We start from the raw sequence: 23,137 nt of genomic DNA on the forward strand, positions 1-23,137 counted from the left end.
CCCCTCCTCCGGTCTAAGATGCTGCCATCAAAGATCACGCTGAGATGTTGGCAAGTGGCAATGAGTTGCCTGAGGACGCCTCTGCATTTCTTAGAGAAGACTGACTCACACTTAATATTCAATCAAACAACGGCTTAAAAAAATCCCCACGAGTCCCAGGAATTGTTACTACAGCCATGCTCCTGGCGCAGGAAGCCGTGCCAAGGGCTTCCAGTCACTCGCGGGGAGCTCTCCCGGGCCCAGCAATCCTCTGGCGCCGCGGCGGGTTCCCCTTTGCAGGTGTGGCTCCTAGGTTCGCTCCGTGTCCCCGCCCGCGGCGAGGTCCCCGGCGCCGAGCAAGTGCAGGGCGCTGTCGGGCGCGCGGGGGAGCCGGGGCAGGGGCGAGCGGCCGCAGCGAGCGAGCGGCCGCGGAGGAAGAGGAGGCTGCGGGGCCCAGCTGACGCAGCGGCCGAGCAGGCCCCCGAGTCGGCCAGCCCTCCGCCGCCGGCTCCAGCGAGCCAGCCGGAGCAGAGGGAGGCGCCCGAGCGCGCCGGCGAAGGAGGCGGGGAGAGGAGCGGGCGAGGCGGGGGCGAGGGAGGGCCCCGCCCGCCGCGCCCTGGCCGCCGGGCATGTGTGGCCGCAGGCGCCCGACGCCGCCGCTGTCCCGGGGCTGAGCCGCGCCCGGGGTCCGGGACGGAGCGTGGCCGAGTGTGTGTGTGTGCGCGCAGGCGAGCGCCGTGCCGGCCCTCGGCCTCCCGCTCGCTCCGCTGGGGCCGCGGTGCATGTTCGCTCCCTGCCGCTGTGTGCCGAGAGGCAGGAGGACCATGAAGATGATCCACTTTCGGAGCTCCAGCATCAAATCGCTCAGCCAGGAGATGAAATGCACCATCCGGCTGCTGGACGACTCGGAGATCTCCTGCTACATCCAGGTGCGGCCGGCGCGGAGCAAGGGTCCAGGGTGCAGGGCGCGTGGAGCCGGGCGCGGGGGGCCTCTGCAGGTGGGCGTGCGCGGGTAGGGAGGACCCGGCTGCAAAGCCAGATTTCGCTTCTTCGGCCCTCCGGGGCTGGGGGGCGGGGGTCCTAGCCAGGTGTGCGGCGGCTGCATTGTGCCCCGGAGGTGCCGTAGCAGCGCCCGGCCCCTTCCCCAGCCACGCGCCCTGTGCCGTGCCCAGGCTGGGGGCTCAGGGCAGCTGCTTCTGGGGAGTGGGCCCCCTCTGGAAATGGGAATCCTGAGAGCAGAGGGGGGCCGCTTGCAAACCGCCCGCTCCCTTTCTCCACGTGGAGAAGGCACGCACCAGCCGGGCTCACTCATTTTCTTTATCCCGCGCCCGGGGTACCGTGAGTGCAGGGACCTGCTTCCTGCCCCCGGCCACTCCCCTGCCTCTGGTCTTTACTGCGTGGGGCAGTAGCGAAGTTTCCCCCAGAGTGAGCAAGGCTGGGCAGCCTTGGGCTCCAGGCTTTGAAGGGATGGGCCACACGCTGTTTGAACTGTAGCTCCTTGCAAAAAACATGTGTGAAGTGCGTTTCAGAAGAAGGAAGCGGGTTTGGGAGACCAGTAAGTGGGGAGCCGTGCGGGAACCTGGGTTCCGCGGGAAAGCCTTGGAATCTCGGTGGATGTTCCTGTCGCCCAGGTTGGAGGAGAAGGCAGGTTTCTGGCAGCTTCCTCCTTGGGGCTTGCAGGAAATCCAGCGTGAGCAGCAAGGGAGGGAGAGAGAGAGAGAGAGAGAGAGAGAGAGAGAGAGAGAGAGAGAGCTCATTTGTGAGCACTGGCGCTGTGGGATGTACCTGCAGGCAGGTGTGCCCGGCTCTCATCACCCCAAAGCTGCCCCACTCTGAGCCCAGGCTCAACCCTAGTTAACTTCTGACATTTAAAGCTACTTAATTATTCATCTTTTGGATGACCCCAGTCTTGAGGCTCCAGGACTGAGCTGCTCTTCAAATACAGGGCACAGCATACTGGTGGCAGGTGAATGGGCAGGGTCTCCCAGAGTCAGGAATCTCCCTCTAGACTTTGTTAACCACGACTAAATGGAAGGTCTTTCCTTGTTTGCTTTTTGAGGTGTGTGTGTGTGTTGCTTGTTTTGTTTTTGATTTTTTTTTTGCTAGTGGGAGTTTGGGACAAAAGGGACAGTGACAGCTACTCTGTTGGGCAACAGCCAGACAAGTTTCGAGGTAGGAAAGGTGGGGCCAGCCCCAATGAGCTGCCCACAGAGTAAGCTCCCACTGCATTTTCTGGAGGCTCTTAAATTTCATTCTGAGCGAAGCAGTACTGCTAGACTTAATCAGAGGATTAGCAGGAGAGGTTGGACGTGGACTGTCTCGTGGGACCAAAGAGGGTGGCTGTGTGCAGTTTAAATCCCAGTGGCTGTCTGGGTCCTTGGCCTGGGATGAATGGGGAGGGGCCAGTGGCTGGCATGGAAGCCATTGAGGTCTGTCTGGCAGCCTCTGCCTGCCTGGTCCTCCTTGGAGTTGACATTTGGTTCTTTTTTTCCTTCATTAGAATAGATATGTAGTCCCCTTTCAAAGGACGAGTATTTGTTGTCGGATGTTCTGGGAAACAATAAATTATAGGCAACCTAATAACAGTTTGGAAAGTCTGAGTTTTTATGGCTCAGTGGATGCCAGAGGTTAAAAGGTTGCATTCCAAAATGTTGAATTTGGCCTTGATTTTTTAAAAAAACACACCCAGATATTTCATATTGTGGCACACCCTTCTCGGTCCCTGCTGCCTCCAAACGGTGATGGCCGTTTAACCAATTGAAATGCATGGAAAGGTTCTATTTTGATAATTTTGGAACTCATTTCTTCCTAGAGTATTTCAAACCTGGAATTGAAATTGTACTTCCAAGTATCAGGTTACAAAAAAAAAAAAGTTCCCACTTGTCTGGAGAACAAAAGGAGAAACTGCTCAGGCAGTTTCCTTCAGCCAGGTGCTGGGGGGTGGCTGCAGGTGGTGACTGAGGGATCAGAGGGACTGTCGCTGGGGCCCATGTGAGCTCCTGGTGCCCTTTCTCCAGATGCCGTCTCTGGACAGAGCCGTTCACACTTGCTACGTCTCCACTGTAATCTTTCAAGGTGGGTCATATTCACATTTTATGAATAAAATCCCCCAAGACACTGAGAACCTAAGTGACTCGTCCAAGGTCACATATCTAAAAAGGGATTGAGCCCAGAATTGTGTGGCTCCAAAGCTTCGTGTGTGTAGCTGACTTTCAGTGAAGTTTCCAGACACTAAGGGAGAAAAATCCAAGCTGTGGGGGCTGAACCAGGACTGGAGGCCAGCAGGGATTCCCTGCCAGTGTGTGAACTTCCCCGGGGCCAGAGGCTGGTGGGAAGGCTGGTGACACAAAGGTCATTGGAACTTCACACTCTGAAGACCACTGGGGACCGTGCCCACCCACAGGAAACGTGGTGTGGCTTTAAGGAAAGCAGTATTCTAAACGCCCTGTTAGATTCTGCTCATCATATTCTTGCATTTCAGATAGCAGCACCCCAGATTCTCCCTGTGCATTAAGAGATGAAGTCTGAACCAAGCCCAAAGGGGAATTCCCTGGTTTTGCTCTGATTCCAGGGTTAATGGTGAGGGTTGCACGAGGAGGTTGTGTTCTGCTCCAGTGTGCCTTGCTGGGGAAGGCAGTTTTCTTCTTGCTACTTTATTTTGGTTTTGTTTTTTGACCTGGATCTTTGCATCTACTATAATATTGATTATAGGAAGCCGCTTTTGTAAAAACAACCGCTTTCACATCTGTTCCTTTTCCAAGCTATGCAATTTTGGTGGTATCTTTCACAAGGAAAACTTTCAGACACAGAAGCCCAGGGTGTAGTTTCAGCAGGTGCATAGCCAGTGGCAGTAGGACATGGGGCTGCTGCTTCTCACACCCTCTAGGATGCTGTCCCATCATGGCATTTGTGTGTGGGTATTTAGGTCCGGTGGAGGAGGAATTCCAAATGGACAAGGGTACGGGGCACTAGACAGAGGCCTGCAGAAGGGAGGGGCTGCCCAATGCTCCCCCGTGGGCTGTTGCTGCTTCAGTTAGACTGGGACCTCCCCGTCTTGCCTGTGTGCAGAGCTGATACGATGATTCACAGCTCTTCCTAATGAACTTGCCGTTTTTAACGCTGACTTTTATTGAGTAGAACAGATTTTTTCGCATTATTCACTCTTTAGCAAAGCCTCGTAAACATTGTTAGAATTGGCTGGAAATTTGTAGTTAATAGACATTTTGTCATAGCATGTAGTAGGCACTCAGTAAATACAAGAGTACTTCAAAATATTTTTGGAAAATGGAATTAAATATGGTTGTTTTTGTGCAAAAATTTCTTTGAAATTGTGCATGGGTCTTCCTAATATGCATTTTCTATGAATTTTTGAAGGCCCCGTAGATTGGATTTTATTTATTTTTTGTACCCAGACAAAATTATCCTTCAATTTTGTTTTCCATAAACTGTTGGAAGTTCACTTGGATAGGTGTAGATTTCCTTTCTAAACTGTAGGAGCATCTTATTCTCACTGATGGTGCTCACTATTGAATCCCTAATACTTTTAGTTGTAGCTGGCTTCTAGTTTGTGTTGATTAAACACTCAGTGACTGAGTGCTAACCTGTCCCATGTTTAACTGAGCTCATTACCTATCAACATCAGGGTAGCGTGACAGCATTGGATTGGGAATCAGATACATGGTTTAATTATGTTGTCTGACACTGAATGAGTCATTTGATATTTAGAGTTAATTTTCTTTATTTGTAAAATACGGGCGTTGGCTTAGAATGATGGGTACCATTTAAAAAGTCTATAGTTTAATTATTACCTAGACAGATTGCATTGGAGCAAAGCGTTGCTATTGGCAGAGTGGTTGTGCACACGTGATTTTCATAGTGATCCTGCATTATCTCTGTTTTATTGCTGTTACTGTGTTATCAAGTGTTATCTCATCCTTACACATGGAAAGCCAGATTCAGAGAGATTAAGCAATTTGGGTCACTTGGCATAAATGGATTAGAACCCACGATGTTTGACTCAGAATCCAGGTCTCTCTCTCTCTCTCTCTTTTTTTTTTTTTTTTTAGGCTGTGGCACTGTGTCTTGAGACTTGAGGATTAGAATGCTTTGGGCTGGAAGTAGGGGCCAAGTCAAAGTGGCTTAAATAATAAGGTCACTTACAGTCTTAGCTAGTGGGAAGCCTAGAGATGGGGCAGGTTCAGTGTTGTTCCTCGGCTCTGCCTGCACCCAAGGCTTTCCCTCTTCCCACTCTGCCAAGCCCAGCACATCAGCTATGTCACTGTCACCACCATGATTATTCGGAAGCTGTGGTGCCGGATCTGGGGCACCACATCCACCCCACAAAAGGAGGCATTTCCTGGTGCCTGGCTTTTCATCCCAGAGGAACACCTTTCCCGGAGGCCCCGGCATTCTTCCCCGCAGGCTGTGCTGGCCAGGATTGGATCACCTGCTCACACCCTAGCTATGAAGGCTTCTAGGAGTGTGTGCACCTGGTGTCTTCCCTCTCGATCATGGGTGCTGGGCTTTGCCATATGGAAGGCATGGAGGTGTGTGTGTGCGTGTGTGTGTGTGTGTGTGTGTGATGAGGAGGAACATCTATTGGTTAATCAAACTTGTAGGGTCTTTTAGACTCTGTCAAATTGGGTTGTGATTAGTGTTCGAGTAAACTTTTCAGGAGAGTTTAGTAAGCTGTTATCTAAGTCCTGGCCTATTTTAGGCATTCTTTGTACGATCAGCTTCCAGAACAAGAAAGAATACGAGTTAATCTTTTGTAGTTGGTGTTGTTAAGCATCAGTCCAGTTCTTACAGATCCGGGGGCGGGGAGGGTGGGTCTGGGCAGTGTAAGGAATCGTTCCGAGCAGGAGCGAGCTGGGAATGTGTTGCCGGGACAGGATGGCGGAGGGGCGGAGACCTTGTGTTCGGGAGCACTGCTTGCTGGCGTTTGAACCCTGGCTCTGCCACTGACTTGTGAGGTGGCGTCGGGCATTCACGTTGCTTCTCTGGGCCTCAGCGTGCTCATCTATGAAGTGTACACAACAGTGACACGGATTTCCCTGGATTTGCTGAAAGGCCCGAATGAGGGATGGGTGTGCAGTGCTTGGCTTAGTACTCGGCCTGTTGAGGAGCTGAGAAAAGAGCGACTGTGACTTAGTATTATGTGAGGACATGTTAGCGGTAGCCCTAAGTAGTTGCAAGACTTTTTGTCTTAGAATGCAGTGATGGGGCCAGGGCTGTGGCATAGAGGGTAAAGCTGTTGCCTGCAGTGCCAGCATCCCATATGGGTGACGGTTCGAGTCCCGACTGCTCCACTTCCCATCCAGCTCTCTGCTATGGCCTGGGAAAGCAGTAGAAGATGACCCAGGTCCTTGGGCCCCTGTACCCACGTGGGAGACTGGAAGAAGCTCCTGGCTCCTGGCTCCTGGCTTCGGATTGGCCTAGCTCCAGCGACCAACTAGGGAATGAACCAGCAGATGGGAGACCTCTCCTCTCCTCTCCTCTCCTCTCCTCTCCTCTCCTCTCCTCTCCTCTCCTCTCCTCTCCTCTCCTCTCCTCTCCTCCGCTCTCTGTGTAACTCTGCTTTTCAAATAAATAAATCAATCTTAAAAAAAAAAAAGAATGCAGTGACTTTGAGCCCAAACTCGGTCACTTCCTTTCATTCAAGACCTTCAGCATCACTGGGGCTCTGTGTAATGGGCACAGTTCTTCAGTTGCCAGCCTCCCCTGAGTTGTTGAGATGAAAATGAGAAAGCGGGCTGTGAATGTTAAAGCGTCACCCAAATGCATTGGATGGGTCTAAAAAAAAATGGAAAAGGCAGCTTCTTATTTGTTGGAATGGGAGTTGGATGAGCACATGAAAACATACGTCTGCTGAATACCAGGCTCTGATGAAGTCCAAGCTCAGGGCCAGCTGACAGCCACATCTTTTCTGCTGGTAAGGCCAATCCAGCACTTTTCTCTAAAGTCATCTAGAATGTCATTCAGCGTCGAGTGAAAAACCAGACACAAAAGAACAGAGGAGAGAGAGAGAGAGCGAGCTTGTTAAATCCCCTGGGCCAGCTCTGACTGTTTAAGGCCTGGGTCACGTGCGCAGACTTTTCTATTCAGTGTATCCTGAAAACAAAGGTAATGCCACCCCGATGGCCTGCAGAGACGGCATCTCTGGGTGTCTTCAAAGCAGAGGCAGAGGGTACCAGTACAGGCAAGAGCGCAGTGCTGTTAGGGCCTTGTCGTGGCTGCTGTCAGCTGGGGGGCTTTGAACTTAGTGCAGCCTGGTCTCACTCAGACCGGCTTTCCCACCCAGGGTGTTTACTGCCTTGTACGTTCGGAAGCCCTGAAGTCAGGGCTGGATTCTGTTTTTCCTGGGTTCCCTTGCTTTTGGTGGGAAGGCTCTGGGGATGGCTTCATCCCTGAGTTGGCAGTGAAGTGGAGATAGCAGGGCCAGGGGTTGCAGTTTCATAGGACCCCCCTCCCACTCAGCCGCCCACACAGAAGCCCTGCCTTTCTGATCAGACTCCTACTTCTTGTACGCAGCTCAGAGCCAGGCACTGCGGGTGTTTTGTATTTTTTAGTTTACTGTTAGGGACTCAGAGTGGAATATCAGTTTCCACCCTGGTGATGGCCTCTGTGCTGGGATCTGTACCTAAAATCTGGGGATCTGTTCTGTAAGAGGAAGGGGAAACCACTCCTGGGCAGATGACCGGGAGTGCCTATAGCAGGTGCTTTATCTGCCTCAATGGTTCTCAAGCTGTGGTCCAGGGACCTCCTAAAGTTCCCAGGATCCTTTCACAGGGTCTGTGAGGCTCCAGCTATTTTCCAAACAGTACCAAGATAGGGTTTGCTTTTTTTTTTTTTTTTAAATCATGGTCTTATTGAAGTTTAATTCATATTCCATGTAATATACTTAAGGATACAACTTGATGTAGTTACAGGTTTTCCTAACAGTCACCACAATCAATTTTAGAACATTTTCATGATCTCCCTAAAGCTTTGTGCCCTTCGAAGTCATCTTTCATTTCCCTGTAAACCTCCCAGCCCTAGGCAGTCACTGAGCTGCTTCCTGTCTTTATAGATTTGTCTATTCTGGACAGTTGATAAAAGTGGAGTTATTCAATATGTGGCTTTTTGGTTTGTTCTAAAGTTAAGATTTATTTTTTTGTATTTGAAAGGCACAGTGACAGAGAAGGAGAAAGAAAGAAAGAGATCTTCTATCCACTGGTTCATTCCACAAATGGCTGCAATGGCCAGGGCTGAGTTAGGCCAAAGCCAGGAGCCTGGAACTCCATCCAGGTCTCCCTAGTGGGTGGCAAGGATGCAAGTACTTGGGCCATCCTCTACTGCTTTTACAGGCACATTAGCAGGGAGCTGGGCCTGAAGTGGGGCAGACAGGTATTGAGCTGGTACTCTAATGTGGGATGCTGGCATCACAGACAGTAGCTTAAGCTGTTACACTATGAGGCTGGCCTGTGTGTGGTTTTTTGTGTCTGGCTTCTCAGCACAGTGTTTTCAGGTTCATGCATGTTGTAGTCTGGATCAGTACTTTCTTCCTTTTCCTTGTGGAATAGCAGTCCCTTGTGTAAATATGTTATATTTTGTTTATCCACTCTTAACTTGGTGAACTGGGTGGTTTCTCTCTTTTGACCATTATGGGTTATGTTGCATGAACTTCCTTGTACAAGTTCTGTAGATGCTTTTAGTTTCCTTTGAGTATCTACCTCCAACTGGGGTCACATGGTAACTATGTTAATTTTTTGAGTGATTACCCAAACTGTTTTTCGAAGTGGCTACACCCTTTTATATTGCAACCAGAAGTACATAGAAGAGTTTTAATTTCTCCATATCTTCTCCAGCACTTGTTGTTTGTCTGATTGTAATCATTTAAGTGGATGTGGAGGTGTAGCTCATTGTAGGTTCCACTTGCATTTCCTTTATGGTTAATGATATGTTTATTTGTCGTTTGCGTATTCTCTCTGGGTATTATCTACTCAGATACATTGCTTGTTTTTATACTGGGTAGTCTCTTATTACTCAGTGGTAGGAGTTCCTTTGATATTCTGGTTACCAACCCTTTATATAGTAAATATTTTGCAAAATGCTTCCTTGGCCATGGGCAGTCTCTTTACCTCCTTGATGGTCTCAAACTTTTTTTTTTCATTTTGATGAAGTCAGTCCAATTTATATGAAAAATATTTTTTCTCACTTGTGTTTCTAGTATCAGAGCTAAGAAATGATAGCTCAGTCTGAAGTCCTGGGGATTTATGCCTATTTTTACATGGAGCAGTTTTATATGTAGGACTTTGATTCTTTTTTGGTGGATATGTAGTTTATAAACCATAAAATTCACTATGGATTGTAGAATATTCACAAAGAAGCACAGTTATCACTGCTGCCTAACTTTAGAATACTTTCATCGCTGCTATGCCTAAGCCATGTCCTATCTTTGTTTATGGCGTGAGGTGGGGGCCCGGCGTTTATTCTGTGGCATGTGGCTGTCTCGTTCTCCCAGCACCGCTTGTTGAAGACCTGATGCTCTCCCCGTTGAATTTGTGTTGTCATTCTTGTTAAGATGTTGTTTGCTTTTTCTGCTCTCATCCTTCTGCGAGTGTACGGTGGAGTTTTCCCGAGGCCTTTTGATGTGTGATCCCAGGACACATTGAATACCAAACCATGTCGGCATTTGGCTTTCCATTGAGTGAGACATTAAAGATATTTGCAAAAGAATAGAACAGTGCTACTTTTCTAAATTATTATTGCTTTTAAAGATTCGCTTATTTGGCTGGCACTGTGGCATAGCAGGATAAACCTCCATCTGCTGTACAAGCATCCCATATGGGCAGTGGTGTGTGTCCTGGCTGCTCCACTTCCAATCCAGCTCCCTGCTAATGGCCTGGGAAAGCAGTAGAAGATGGCCCAAGTGCTTGGGCCCCTGCACCCACATGGGAGACCCTAAAGAAGCTCCCGGCTCCTGGCTTTGGATCAGCCCAGCCCTGGCCATTTTGGCCATTCAGGGAGTGAACCAGTGGACGGAAGACCTCTCTCTGTCTCTGCTTCTCTGTCTGTAGCTCTACCTCTCAAATAGATAAATAAATAAATAAATAATAGGGATTTATTTATTTGAAAGGCAGAATTACAGACTGAGAGGGAGGGGCAGAAAGAGAGAGAGAGAGAGAGAGAGAGAGAGAGAGAGAGATCTCCCAACCACTGGTTCACTCTCCAAATGGCTGCAAAGGCCAAGGTTGGGCTAGGCCAAAGCCAGGAACCAGGAGCTTCACCCAGGTTTCCCATGTGGGTGTCTCCCATGTGGCTGCAGGGGCCCAAGTGCTTGGGTCGTCTTCTGCTGCTTTCCCAGGCACATTAGCAGGGAGGTGGATGGGAAGTGGAGCACTTGAGACTCAAACCGGCACCTGTGTGGGTGGTTAGGAGGCAGCCTAACCCACTGTGCCACAGCGCTGGTCCTACTAAATTATTTTTTATGTTATAAAGTATAGTTATTTTTCATAGAAGTGCGTCATTTATATTAACATGCAGTGGGTTTATTGTTATTTTTAAGTAAGTCAATAATGAGATATTTAAAAAAATTCTCAGTAAATATTGACATATACAGCCCACACACTCATATTAACAGAAATTCTGCAGATCCTTATTAGTGTAGAGGAGTTTTGAGCTTAAGAGTTGTTGGTGTGGCTGACTGTCAATTTATTTGAGCTTCCTGAAATTAAAAAAAAAAAAAAGCTAAAACAAAATAAAATTGCTAATCATCTTGCAATTTCAAGATTGCAAGTGACAAGTACTAGAATGATGTCGTTTTAACAGAAAACACCAAATATGTGCATGGAAAATGTATTTATGTATATTTATAATTCTTAGCCATAGTCATGTATGTGTTTGTGTTTCAGTGTGCATGGATGTGGGTCTATGTGAGCATGTACACATATACATCACGATGTTAAGAGTAGGGAAAGATAAGGCTCTCTCTTTTTTAAAGATTTATTTATTTATTTGAAAGAGTTACACAGAGAGAGAAGGAGAGGCAGAGAGAGAGAGAGAGAGAGAGAGAGAGAGAGATCTTCCATCTGCTGACCCAAAATGGCTGCAACAGCCGGAGCTGGGCCAATCCGAAGCCAGGATCCAGGAGCTTCTTCCAGGTCTCCTATGTGAGTGCAGGGCCCAAGCACTCGGGCCATCTTCCACTGCTTTCCCAGGCCACAGTAGAGAGCTGGATCGGAAGTGGAGCAGCTGGGACTTGAACCGCTGCCTATATGGGATGCTGGCACTGCAGGTGGCGGCTTCACCCGCTACACTACAGTGCTGGCCCCAAACAGGCTCTCTTGAAGTAAAGAATTTTCAAATTGTTCTTGTAAAGCCATACCTTAATTTGAGACACTCCCCCTCTTTGATGATGGAAAATGTATAACAACTATGCATGAAATGTTGAAAATGTAAAACCCCTTGAATCAGGTTCATTACTCATTTGAATTATTAACTTGTTATTTCTTTTTCTGAGTAAATGTTTTGAGAAAACTGTGAAAAATATTGAAGGGCTGGAAATACAAAAATTTACCCCACAGAGCATCCACTGAGAGATCTGCATGGCAGAAGCGATAGACCCTGGGGCCTTTCCTGGTTCCCTCGTTGTGTGATGGACAGATTCCGCTTGCTCGTCCCTGGAAGCAGCAGAGGGCCAGATGTGTATCTGGAGATGGGAGAAGCAGCAGGATTAGGGTCAGGGTCCATGAAGGCAGACTTTGCAGCTGAGCTCTGGGAGGGAGGCTTCTCAGGGTGTGGCATTCGTGCATCTTTTGTGCTGTTGTGCAAAGTGTAGGTTCTGGGCAGGGATCTGAAATTCTGCGTCTCTAACTTCCTTCCAGGCGACTGACGGTGGACCACACCTGGAATGGTGAGGCGTTAGTAGGCATTAAGTGTCTCATAATCTTTTTTTTAATAGTTGAAAAGTTTTGAAAAGTTATCTGTTTTCATTTTATTTGAAGTAGGGGGGAGAGAGAGAGAGGCAGAGAGAGAGAGAGAGAGAGAGGTCTTCCATCTTCTGGTTCACTCCTCAATTGGCCGCAACAGCTAGAGCGACACTGATCCGAAGCCAGGAGCTTCTTCCAGGTCCCTCACGTGGGTGCAGGGGCCCAAGGACTTGGGCCAGAGAGCTGGATGGGAAGTAGAACAGCTGGGACTCGAACCAGTGCCCATATGGGATGCTGTACTGCAGGTGGCGGCCTTTACCTGCTATACCACAGCCCCTGGCCCCTAGGTGGCGTCTTAATTGCTGTGGCTGTCTGTGTCTCATAATATGCTTAATTCCCATCAGTGTGAGGGCTGTCCCTTTTTGGCCCTTATCGCCGCCCGTAGTGCTTCACCTGGTGGATTTCTTTTAGCAGGTGCACATTGAATGTATGAGTGAGGGAGTGAATGGAGGAAGAAAGCGATTTGGGTGTGTCGGTCGTGGACAGCTCAAGTGCTGTTGCTGGGGACCCAATGCTTCATGTCAACTCCCTGTCCCAGCCGAATCGAGAGATAGCTTTTCAAACAGGATTTCAGCGATGGCAAATCTGATGAGGTGTTGAATGCCCGTGAGAGCCCAGGCGATCTGGGGTTAGCGATGACCTTCTCATCCCTCTGGGCCTCTTGCTTTTCTGCGGCCAGGACTCTTGGTGGCATTGATGGGAACTCTGGCAACAGCTCAGCACAGACAGGTCATTGTGTATCAGCCAGCAGTGTCTGGAAGCCCCCAGAGGCCGAGGGGCCTCAGCTGCTCTTACTCAACAGAAGTGACCCCAAGGGGCAGGGGCCCTGGAGGACAGTGCAAAATACGTTCTCCCTGTAACATAAGCTCTGGAGCTGTTTGCTTTGGTGACGTTCCCTGAAGGCTCAGGACAGAGAAATGAAGCTCGCTTGAAAAAGGAACATTTTGTATATATTTGTGTACATCTAGCAGTTCTGTTTCTCAAGAGTGAATTAAAGTTTTTCAAATCGCCTCAGCCTTATTCAGTCAATACTTGGTAAGAACCTTCTGCATGCCAATCACAGAGCTGGGAGCTTGAGATACAAAAGAAAATCAAATCACCAGCAAGAGACTTCCAGTCCGTTGGGGTAGGAGAGACGAGACGGATGTAGAGACGATTGTATGCAGGTGGCAGGCTAGGAGGAGGCATCCGGATCAGGCTGGGGCATCGGTAAGTATCTGGTATCGATGCAACTTGATTAATAATTAAAGGACAAGTGGAAGTCAACTCCAGAAAGAGAAAAGTGCATTACAAGCAATGCGATCCCTTGTTTGCTATACAACTTTAGGCATGAAAGAGCACGATGATTGGAATCAGGAATGAAGGCAGAGGGAACCTGGGATGAGTCCCCGGTGGTTGGTGTCAGTGACGGGGAACTGGCGATGCCACTCTTGGAGAGACAGGACCGGTCTCAATTTGTGTGGCCCAGTGCACAGTGAGAACACGGGCTCCTTGTTCAGGATGTATGAAGAATATCAAGGTGGTGACAGAAGACATTTTATTTATTTATTTATTTTTTATTTTTTTGACAGGCAGAGTGGACAGAGAGAGAGAGAGACAGAGAGAAAGGTCTTCCTTTGCCGTTGGTTCACCCTCCAATGGCCGCTGCGGCTGGCGCACCGCGCTGATCCGAAGCCAGGAGCCAGGTGCTTCTCCTAGTCTCCCATGTGGGTGCAGGACCCAAGCACTTGGGCCATCCTCCACTGCACTCCCGGGCCACAGCAGAGAGCTGGCCTGGAAGAGGGGCAACCGGGATAGAATCCGGCGCCCCGACAGGGACTAGAACCTGGAGTGCCGGCGCCGCTAGGCGGAGGATTAGCCTGTTGAGCCACGGTGCCGGCCGACAGAAGACATTAAACCAAGTACAGGGTCCTTCAAAGCATGGGTCCCTGAACCAATGCACGGGTCACCGCCCATGAAACTAGCCCCGTAGAGACAAACTAGCGGAGGAGCAGGCGGGGTGGAGACGGCGCGCTCTGCTTAGGTACACTGATGTTGAGGTGCCTGTGATGGCATGCGAGTGACAAATCTCAGCAGGCAGGTGGATCTAGGAATGAGAGTTACCAGAGGCACAGAGCCGACATGGAGACGTAGGTCATGTCCCTGCAGTGGGCGGGACAAAACCACCCTGGACTGGTCCTTGTTTTTTTGGAATATGAGCTCTGAAATTCCTTCCAAGAACAAGTGATGACTTTTCCTTTGTTAGGTAGCTCTGTCCTGAACAAAAGCTAGTCTCCATTTTCTCCTGCACCTAGGCTGGCAAACCAGGGCTACCAGTGGGAACACGTTTTCCTGTCCTTAATCTTCATGTCTTAGCTTGGACTAGCCAATGAAGAAAGCCTTCATGTTGTCAGGTTCAGAGCCTAGACTTTCCACTGTAGAGAGGTTTCCCTTTGAGATGGTTTCATGAGCAGTAAATAGATCATACATTTATAAAGTCCTATCAAGATGGTACAGAATTATGTGTGTTATTTGAGGAGTAGCTTTGCAAGTTGTGACACAATTATTTATCCTTTATTTGGTATTTATTTATATCTTGGACGCCTCCTATGGATTTTCTATTCTACTGTTTTTTTCAAAGGATTATTTTGAATATTAATTCAGATAGTTCAAGTTCTAGAAAATCAAAGAAATAATATTACCAATTATTACTAATCTTAGATGTACAACAGAATTTTGTCTGAATGCATTTATCTGTTATGCCAAGCTTTGAAATATGGTTATTGTGAAGCAGCTAATAGCATTAATAGCATGTTAATAGATCAGGGTTTGGTTTGTCATGTCTTCTCCCAGAGATATAATTGGTTGCTTTATGTCTGTAGGTGTTGACGGTAAGTATTGACTTTGAGAGTGAAGGTAGACTGATGCAGGGTCTTCACACACAAACTGAAAATCCAAACACAACATCACTTACCAATGGATGCCAAGATGCACTTCAACAGCTTTCAAAAGAGATCAGTGACTCGCTAGCCTATCAATAGAAGGAAGCTTGGAAGCCCCATCAGCACGTTGTCTAATAATGCTTCCTGGGTATTTCTAGCTGACGTTATATTTTGGAGGGTCTATGCATGTTTCGCTGCCTGTTGGTTTACAAACCATGCCAGTCCTTGTGAGCTCTGTGTTGTGGAGGTCCTGGCGATAGTGGTGGTGTTGAGCATTCGTGGCTCCTTGTTTGGCCGCAGGCTGCTTCTTCCCTTGCATTTCTTCTGCCGTCTGCAGTAGTATAGTAAGGATGTTATTAGCTGGCTGAGGGTCTGAGAAGTTTTCTGTGGTTAGCCTAGGTTCTCAGAGTTAGCAAGATTGGGTGGGGCATTGTGCCCTGAGTTCCAGGTCTGCTCCTGCTGTACTGAATACTGCCATTGTTTTGTTTTCGAGCCCTGCCTGGTAGTCTCAATGATCTGAGTCTTTTCTGCTGACAACCTTTTAAATAGTGCAGTAGAAAAACTTTACACGGATCCCACCTCTGGGCAGAGAAAGCGGACTGGTGCCTTAGGAGTGCCGCCCAAGTGCGAAGTTGAAACTTTTTTCCCATTTACCTTCTTTAGTAGCCTGTCGCTACCTCATGTTCTTACGAATATTTTTCTGTGTATCCTAACCAGATAATTGAAAGCTATCCAGCCCCTTTTTCTTTTCCATCGCTTATTTAGAATGGTAGAGATATTACTTATAGTTTGAAATTTCATGTGAACTCCCAAGAAATTGCAAAGCAAAAGTAAGAAAGGATGATGTCAGTAGGATTTGCCGTCCTCTCGGGTACGTTACCTCATTGTTTTGAGATTGACTCTGGAGTTTGAAATCTTGGCACTTCTGGAGCTTGCTTTTGTAGAGAATGTCTAGAAAAAATAGGAGAACGAAGTCCGTTCTGGTTAGGCACTAGCTGCAGCCTTGCAGACTTTCTTAGTTTTGAAGGCTGAGGCAGGAGGCTAATAAAGTCTCTGGAGTCAGGGGTGGAAAACACACTTCAGTTCTTGGACAGCACCTGGAGCTTGTCAAGGACAGTGCCCATGTCCCCAAGCCTCCAGGGGGATGCATTTCTGCTGAGGGGCATTGTGGCCCAAGAGGGCACCTTCAGTGACACCTCCTGCCATGGTTCCTCCACCAGGTGTAGATGGCATCTTTGTGGTTTACTGCTGAGTAAAAGAAAAAGGAGGAGGAAAAGTTAGGAGTTCAAGGGCAGCCGTGAAGCCCAAGTTTGCAGCGCCAGCAGCCGTGCGGTAATTTGAGGCAGGCGAATTAGAAGAACAAAGCAGATTTTAATCATATGCTGCCGAGAGGAAGGTGGCTTAGGTTCATCTGCCAGGTTGTACCTCCATTAAGAAAGGGAGACTTTGTAGCGCTCTCCTCCAGTATATATTGTGACAGATTCCTCTCCTCCTTTCTTCCAGGCTTGCTTCGGTGTCCTCACGGGGTAGCAAATGCCAGTCTTTACCTTTTGTTAGATTCCAGTTTGGAAACTTAAAAAAGTGTCTCTTCCTAGCCACCCACACAGCAGATTGGGCATCTCTGTCAGGGACAGAGGTGACACCAAAAGATTAGTAAGAATATGGTCCTTGGGGCCGGCGCTGTGGCTCAGTGGGTTAATGCCCTCGCCTGAAGCACTGGCATCCCATATGGGCACCGGTTCTAGTCCCGGCTGCTCCTCTTCCGATCCAGCGCTCTGCTGTGGCCTGGGAAAGCAGTGGAAGATGGCCCAGAAGAAGCTCCTGGCTCCTGGCTTTGGATTGGCGCAGCTCCGGCCGTTGGGGCCATCTGGGGAGTGAACCAGTGGATGGAAGACCCCTCTCGCTGTCTCTATATCTCTTTGTAACTCTGTCTTCCAAATAAATAAAATAAATCTCAAAAAAAAAAAAAAAGAATATGGTCCTTGTCAGTCTAGTGGAGTAGAAAAATGGACTCAAGGTAGAAGCGTTATTGAAAACCCACCGGGATGTTATTGGAGCTCCTAAAGGGACCAGTAATGTGACCAAAATAATGGCTTGGGGAAGGCATCACCTGCCTTTAAATCCCAAGTCACTCTCCTCCAAAGGGACTACTTCAAAGGACATCTTTGAAATGGATCACTGGCATTTTCTCACTAGCATTTAAAGTGTGAGTGAGAGCATCTTCAAGAACTTTGCTCTTTTTCTGGCAAATAGCTCAGCACAAATTGCACCTTGCTACAGAATGTGATTTGAAGGCAAGTCACTTCCTAGCCGATTTGCACTCACAAGGTATCTCTGATGTAGACATTTGGAGCACCCACAGGGACTCCTGATCTAGCCTGGGAAGGACCCAGAAGCTTTCTGGAGGAGGTGATGTCTGAGGCAAGGTTTTTTGACATTGATTTTTATTTATTCGGAAGGCCGAGTTACAGAGAGACAGAGGGTGTTTAGCCTAACGGTTTAGCCTGGGTTTGATTCTTGGCTCCAGTTCCAACTCCAGATTCCTGCTAATGTACAGCCCGGGAAGATGACTTGAGTAACTGGGTTCCTGCCACGCATGTGCGAGACCTGGGTTGAGTTCCTGGCTGCTGACCCTGGCTTGTCTCAGCTCTGGCCATTGCTGAATTTTGGGGAGTGAACCAGTGATGGAGTGATTTGAGAGTTCTCACTGTCTGTCTCTGTCTCTTTGCCTCGCAAATAAATAAATAAGAAGATAACTCAGAAAACCCCACAGAGGCACGGTTTGTTTAAGCCAAATTTACTTGAAGAATTGTTTAGCCAGGAGTACCTTAGCTCAAACTTCCCGAGCTAGAGGTGAGATTTGTTGGATGTTTTGTCCCAGGCTTTAGATGCCCTAATTCTTTTTTTTTTTTTTTAAAGCATTCCCCCTCTAGGGACACTGGAATTTGAGAGTTCTTAATTGAAGTCTTAAACTTTTATGTGCTGTAGGGAGTGGTGATGGATCCATGACCAGTGATGAAGCAAGTTTTTCCTAGCTGCAGGTCAGGAAACTTGGAGACCCGTCCACCACACCACACCCCTGCGAGCGTAGACCTGAGCCCAATAAGAGCGGGCCTGCAGAAGCTCCAAGAAATGAGTTGAGTGCAGGTGTAAGGAGCTGGAGTGGCCTCTTTATGTGCGTCATGCCAGGGCTTTCCAGCAAAACTTTGACAACCAAGAAGCTATTCTCTATCTGGGCTGTCTGTTTGGTATCCACTAGCCCCCTGTGGCTGGGGATTTTCAGTGCTACTGCATTTTAACCCATCAAGACTTAGCTTCTAGGTTAGCTCACATGCTGGTGGCTGCCATATTGGACAGCACACCATCCACCTCCTGCTGGTGGCGAGCTCTGGATGAGAGAGCAATGGGGAACCAGGAGGGGAGTGTTTCAGGAGGCTTTGCTGTACACACGCCTGTGTCGTGTGAGCCTTTGGCAAGCAAGCACGCGTTGCTTCTGTAGGTTTAAAACTGTAAGAGATTTTGAAGAAGTATGCATGGCTTTATCCTTGGTGAGGACTTCGGGAGCTGGAAAATATCATTTGTATATATTTAAAGATTGATTTATTTATTTGAAAGGCAAAGTTAGAGAGAGAGAGAGAGAGAGAGAGAGAGAGAGAGAGAGAGAGACAGGGAGAAACTGAGAGAAGAAGAGATCTTCCATGTGCTGGTTCACCTCCCCGGGTGCATCAGCGGGGAGCTGGACCCGAATTGGAGCAGCTGGGTCTGGAACTGGAGCTCATATGGGATGCTGGTATTGTAGGCGGCAGCTTAAACTGCTGCATCACAATGCTGACCCCAGGACTTTAGGTTTTTATAGGAAACATGCATCTTTCTCAGGGAGCTCTCAGAGTCTAGAGAGTGAAGGGACCCACTTGACCCGGGAGAAGACTGGGTAGAATATCATGTGTGCGGTTCTGTGCACTTAACTATCAGGTATTGTTTACGTGAGTTTAACACTGCCGTGTTTTCTCCTTGGTTCCCAATAGAAGTGACTTACAATGACTTAGAAAAAGGAAATCCACTCCCAAAATTTGGAAGTCAACAGACCTTTTTAAGTCAGCATTCTTTTTGGAGATAATACTCTCTCTCTCTCTCTCTCTCTCTTTTTTTTTTTTGACAGGCAGAGTCAGACAGTGAGAGAGACAGAGAGAAGGTCTTCCTTTTCCATTGGTTCACTCCCCAAATGACTGCTATGGCCAGTGCTGCGCCGATCCGAAGCCAGGAACCAGGTGCTTCTCCTGGTCTCCCATGCGGGTGCAGGGCCCAAGCACTTGGGCCATCCTGCACTGCCTTCCCGGGCCACAGCAGAGAGCTGGACTGGAAGAGGAGCAACTGGGACAGAATCTGGCGCCCTGACCGGGACTAGAACCCGGTGTGCCGGCGCTGCAGGCGGAGGATTAGCCTAGTGAGCTGCGGCGCTGGCTGATAATACTCTCTTTAATAAAAATTGTAAATGTACTTAGCAAAAGTTCAAGTAATATAAAAGATAAGCTAATGAAAAATCAAGCCTCTCCCCATAGCTGATGCTAGATGTCTTTCTCAGAGGTGACCACTGCCACGGGAGTTTTGGGGCTGCATTCCAGGGTTTTCTTTTGCCTTCTAGAAATTGACGTGGACCACCTCATCATGGCAGCGTCTGTGTGGGCCACAATGACCTGGTGTGGCTGGCCCGTCTGGAGCTAGAAGTGAGAGGTGTTTTTTTTTTTTTTTTTAAGATTTATTTATTTATTTGAAAGGCAGAGTTACAGAGAAGCAGAGGTGGAGAGAGAGAGAGAGAGAGAGAGAGAGAGAGAGAGAGAGAGAGAGAGATTGAGAGAGGTCTTCCATTGCTGGTTCACTCCCCAGATGGCCCCAATGGCCGAAGCTGCACTGATCCGAAGCCAGGAGCCAGGAGCTTCTTCCAGGTCTCCCACACAGGTGCAGGGGCCCAAGGACCTGGGCCATCTTCCACTGCTTTCCCAGGCCATAGCAGAGAGCTGGATGCTCCTGCCATCGGAACAGCGCGGTGCGCCGGCCGCAGCGCGCCTGCCGCGGCGGCCATTGGAGGGTGAACCAACGGCAAAAGGGGAAGACCTTTCTCTCTGTCTCCCTCTACTGTCCACTCTGCCTGTCAAAAAAAAATTTTAAAAAAAATAAATAAATTAAAAAAGAAAATAAAAAAAAAAAAGAAAAGAAAAGAAAGTGGAGCAGCCCGGAATTCGAACTGGCACCCATGTGGGATGCCAGCACTGCAGGCAGCAGCTTTACCTGCTACGCCACAGCACTAGCTCCTGGTGTTGTTTTTTTTTCCTCAGTGTCTGAACACCCTCAGAAGTGTTGAAGCCCTTTTTGTATTCATAGTTCTCCATGCTCCTTTATTCTTTTTTTTTTTAATTTTTTCTTTTTTTTGACAGGCAGAGTGGATAGTGAGAGAGAGAGACAGAGAGAAAGGTCTTCCTTTACTGTTGGTTCACCCTCCAATGGCTGCCACGGCTGGTGTGCTGCGGCCAGTGCACTGCGCTGATCCGATGGCAGGAGCTAGGTGCTTCTCCTGGTCTCCCATGGGGTGCAGGGCCCAAGCACTTGGGCCATCCTCCACTGCACTCCCTGGCCAACCGGGAGGGGAGGGGCAACCGGGACAGAATCTGGCGCCCCGACCGGGACTAGAACCCGGTGTGCCGGCGCCGCAGGTGGAGGATTAGCCTGTTGAGCTACGGCGCTGGCCGCTCCTTTATTCTTGTTGGTGGGCTTGCGTTTGTGCCAGATGCTTGAGACTCCCATCCCGGGGGTCTTCCTCCAGTGTGGCCATTCTGTTCTCACCTTTACAGAGCCCTCGTGCCCTTCCCTTCCTCTGCCTGCCTCTGAGTCCTGCAGACTTAGGATGTCTTCAGAGACGGCCTCTCCTCCCGAGGGCCCTGATTAAAGTTCCTCTCTCCTCAGTGATGCTGAGTGGGAGATGCTGAAAGACATCTGATGTGCGAGAGTCCCCCCAGGGCACAGGGGCTTCCTTAGGTCCCATAGGACTTCGGAGAGTGAGGGGCGGGAGAGGAGAGGAGGCTGGCCCCGGGCAGGAGGACAGCTGCGAGGGAGGACATTTGCTCAGGCAGACGTGAGCCTGATGTGCAGTGGAGGGTGTTGGGTAGATACTCCTGCAGGAGTTCCTGTGCAGGAAGGCTCACGAAGGTTCACAGTGGCCAGGGCTGGGCCAGGGTGAAGCCAGAAGCCAGGCACTTCCTCCAGGTCTCCGCCCCCATCATTTGGGCCATCTTCCGCTGCTTTTCCCAGGCCAGTAGCAGGGAGCTGGATCGGAAGTGGAGTAGCTGGGACTCGAACTGGTGCCCATGTAGGATGCCAGTGCTGCACGTGGTAGCTTAACCTGCTATCCCTCAATGCCAGCCCCTGTTGGTTCATTTCTAAAATGTCCACAGTGACTGGGAGCTCAGCACAGGTCTCCCACATGGAGGGCAGGGACCCACGTGCTTGAGCCACCCTCCGCTGCCTTCCCAGGGTGTGTGTTAGCAGGGAGCTAGAATCAGGAGTGGAGCTGCGATTTGAATCCAGACCAGATTGCCATCCCAGAGTCTTCTCTCTGAAGTGCCATCCCCAACCCATTGTCCCTTGTTTATAGCACTTAACGGCTGTCCATCAACTTGTTCATCTCTGTGTGCCTGTTGGTGAGCCGTCTTCCCTGCCGACTGGCAGCTCTGTGAACGTCCAATGTCTAGCATGTCCACAGTGCCTGGGTTTCCTCAGCCAGAAGACTATGTCAAGGAATACACTCTACCGAAGACCAGTGATAGTGACAGCTTGCCGAGCACGGGGCGTGCCAGCCGGCGTGGTGAGCACCTTGCATTCCATTGGATCCACAGAAGCATCCCTAGGCACTGGGCATTCATGTCCATATTTTACAGGTGAGGAAAATGAGCAAGGGAAATGTTGGGTGTCCTGACACACGTCACATGGCCAGCGAGTGGCCGAGAGGTGAACCTGGGAAGTCGTCCCTGGGGAGGGTGTCAGCCTGGAGCAGAGACCTTACAGAGGGGCAGGTTTCTGTCTTACAGGTGCACAGCCAGTTGGCCTCAGCAGTGTAGACGGAGATGCTACACGAGTTCCTGGTAGATAATTTGAGAATTGTGAATTGCTTAGGTACCAAGACAGAAATACTTACCCACATTGAATCCTAGTTGAACACTGTGTTGAAATGAAAGCCAAGAGACTCAGCAGCTGTGGATGTGTTTATTTATTTTTGTTAACAAATGGGGGAGATAAATCCACCCTGATGCCATCAACCCCTTCTGGGGCTCCTTAGTGCTGGTGAGTATTTTAATTTTTATGATATTGTATTTTGCAGAATACCTGAGAGCCATTCTCACCATCCAGGGTGCCCAGAGAGTACTCAGTTTGATCCATTTTCTACCAGGAGATCTGAAGCTGGGAGAAATAAGAGGCCTAAATGAGCAGCCTGCTCTCCACAAGCTGCCTCCTTCCTGGGCCCACCCCTGCCTTGCCTCCTCCGTGGCTCTTCCCTTTTTTGTAGCACATTAATATTTTTGTAGAGTGCCACAGATTGCATTTATTGATCTTTTCCTAAGGAAGCCACTAAGTAGGGAAGGAGGAGAACCCGGTGGAATCCAGGTTCTACACCAGGTCTAGGTTAGAGAGTTGGCCCTGGCTGGGGCTAACACTTCCACGAGGGACCAAGTGTGTTTTTGGAGCAAGAGTCAGTGCTGTTCAGAGTCTTTGAGTGGGGACTGCCTTTATCTTAGTGTTATTTTTTAAAGTTTTATGTTTGCTGGTTTTATTTAAATAAATAAAAGGCAGAGAGAGCAAGAGAGCGAGAGTGAGAGAGAGAAGTCTTCCATCCGCTGGTTCACTCCCCCAGATGGTTGCAACGGCTGGAGCTGTGCCGATCCGAAGCCAGGAGCCAGGAGCTTCTTCCGGGTCTCCCACCTGGGTACAAGGGCCCAAGGACTTGGGCCATCTTCTGCTGCTTTCCCAGGCCATAGTAGAGAGCTGGATTGGAAATGGAGTAGCTGGGACACAAACCGGCACCCATATGGGATGCCAGCACTGTAGGTGGCTGCTTTACCCACTATGCCACAGTGCCGGCTTCCCCGCTCCATCTCCATCTTTATTTTTTAAAACGATTTTATTGGGACACAATACACATTCCTTATAACTCACCATTTAAAGTGCGTGCCCAGTGGCTTCTGGCCTATCTGTGAGGACATGCAGCTGTCACCTCTGTCA

The 23,137-nt window shown here is 49.0% G+C and overlaps 1 protein-coding gene across 3 annotated transcripts in view; it reads left to right on the plus strand.

Moving 5' to 3' along the window:
* Window positions 1-698: 698 nt before the first annotated feature.
* The window catches only part of FRMD3 (FERM domain containing 3), a 280,228-nt gene continuing 257,789 nt past the window's right edge, over window positions 699-23,137 (plus strand). For 2 of the 3 annotated variants that reach the window (XM_062208655.1, XM_062208654.1), the window contains exon 1: window positions 699-908. In XM_062208655.1, coding sequence (XP_062064639.1) covers window positions 762-908 — 147 coding nt within the window. In that variant the 5' untranslated portion in view covers window positions 699-761. The remainder of the gene's footprint in view (window positions 909-23,137) is intronic. The other variant, XM_062208656.1, reaches the window with a different exon arrangement.

The sequence above is a fragment of the Lepus europaeus genome, chromosome 12, assembly GCF_033115175.1.
Source record: "Lepus europaeus isolate LE1 chromosome 12, mLepTim1.pri, whole genome shotgun sequence".
Lineage (NCBI taxonomy): Eukaryota > Metazoa > Chordata > Mammalia > Lagomorpha > Leporidae > Lepus > Lepus europaeus.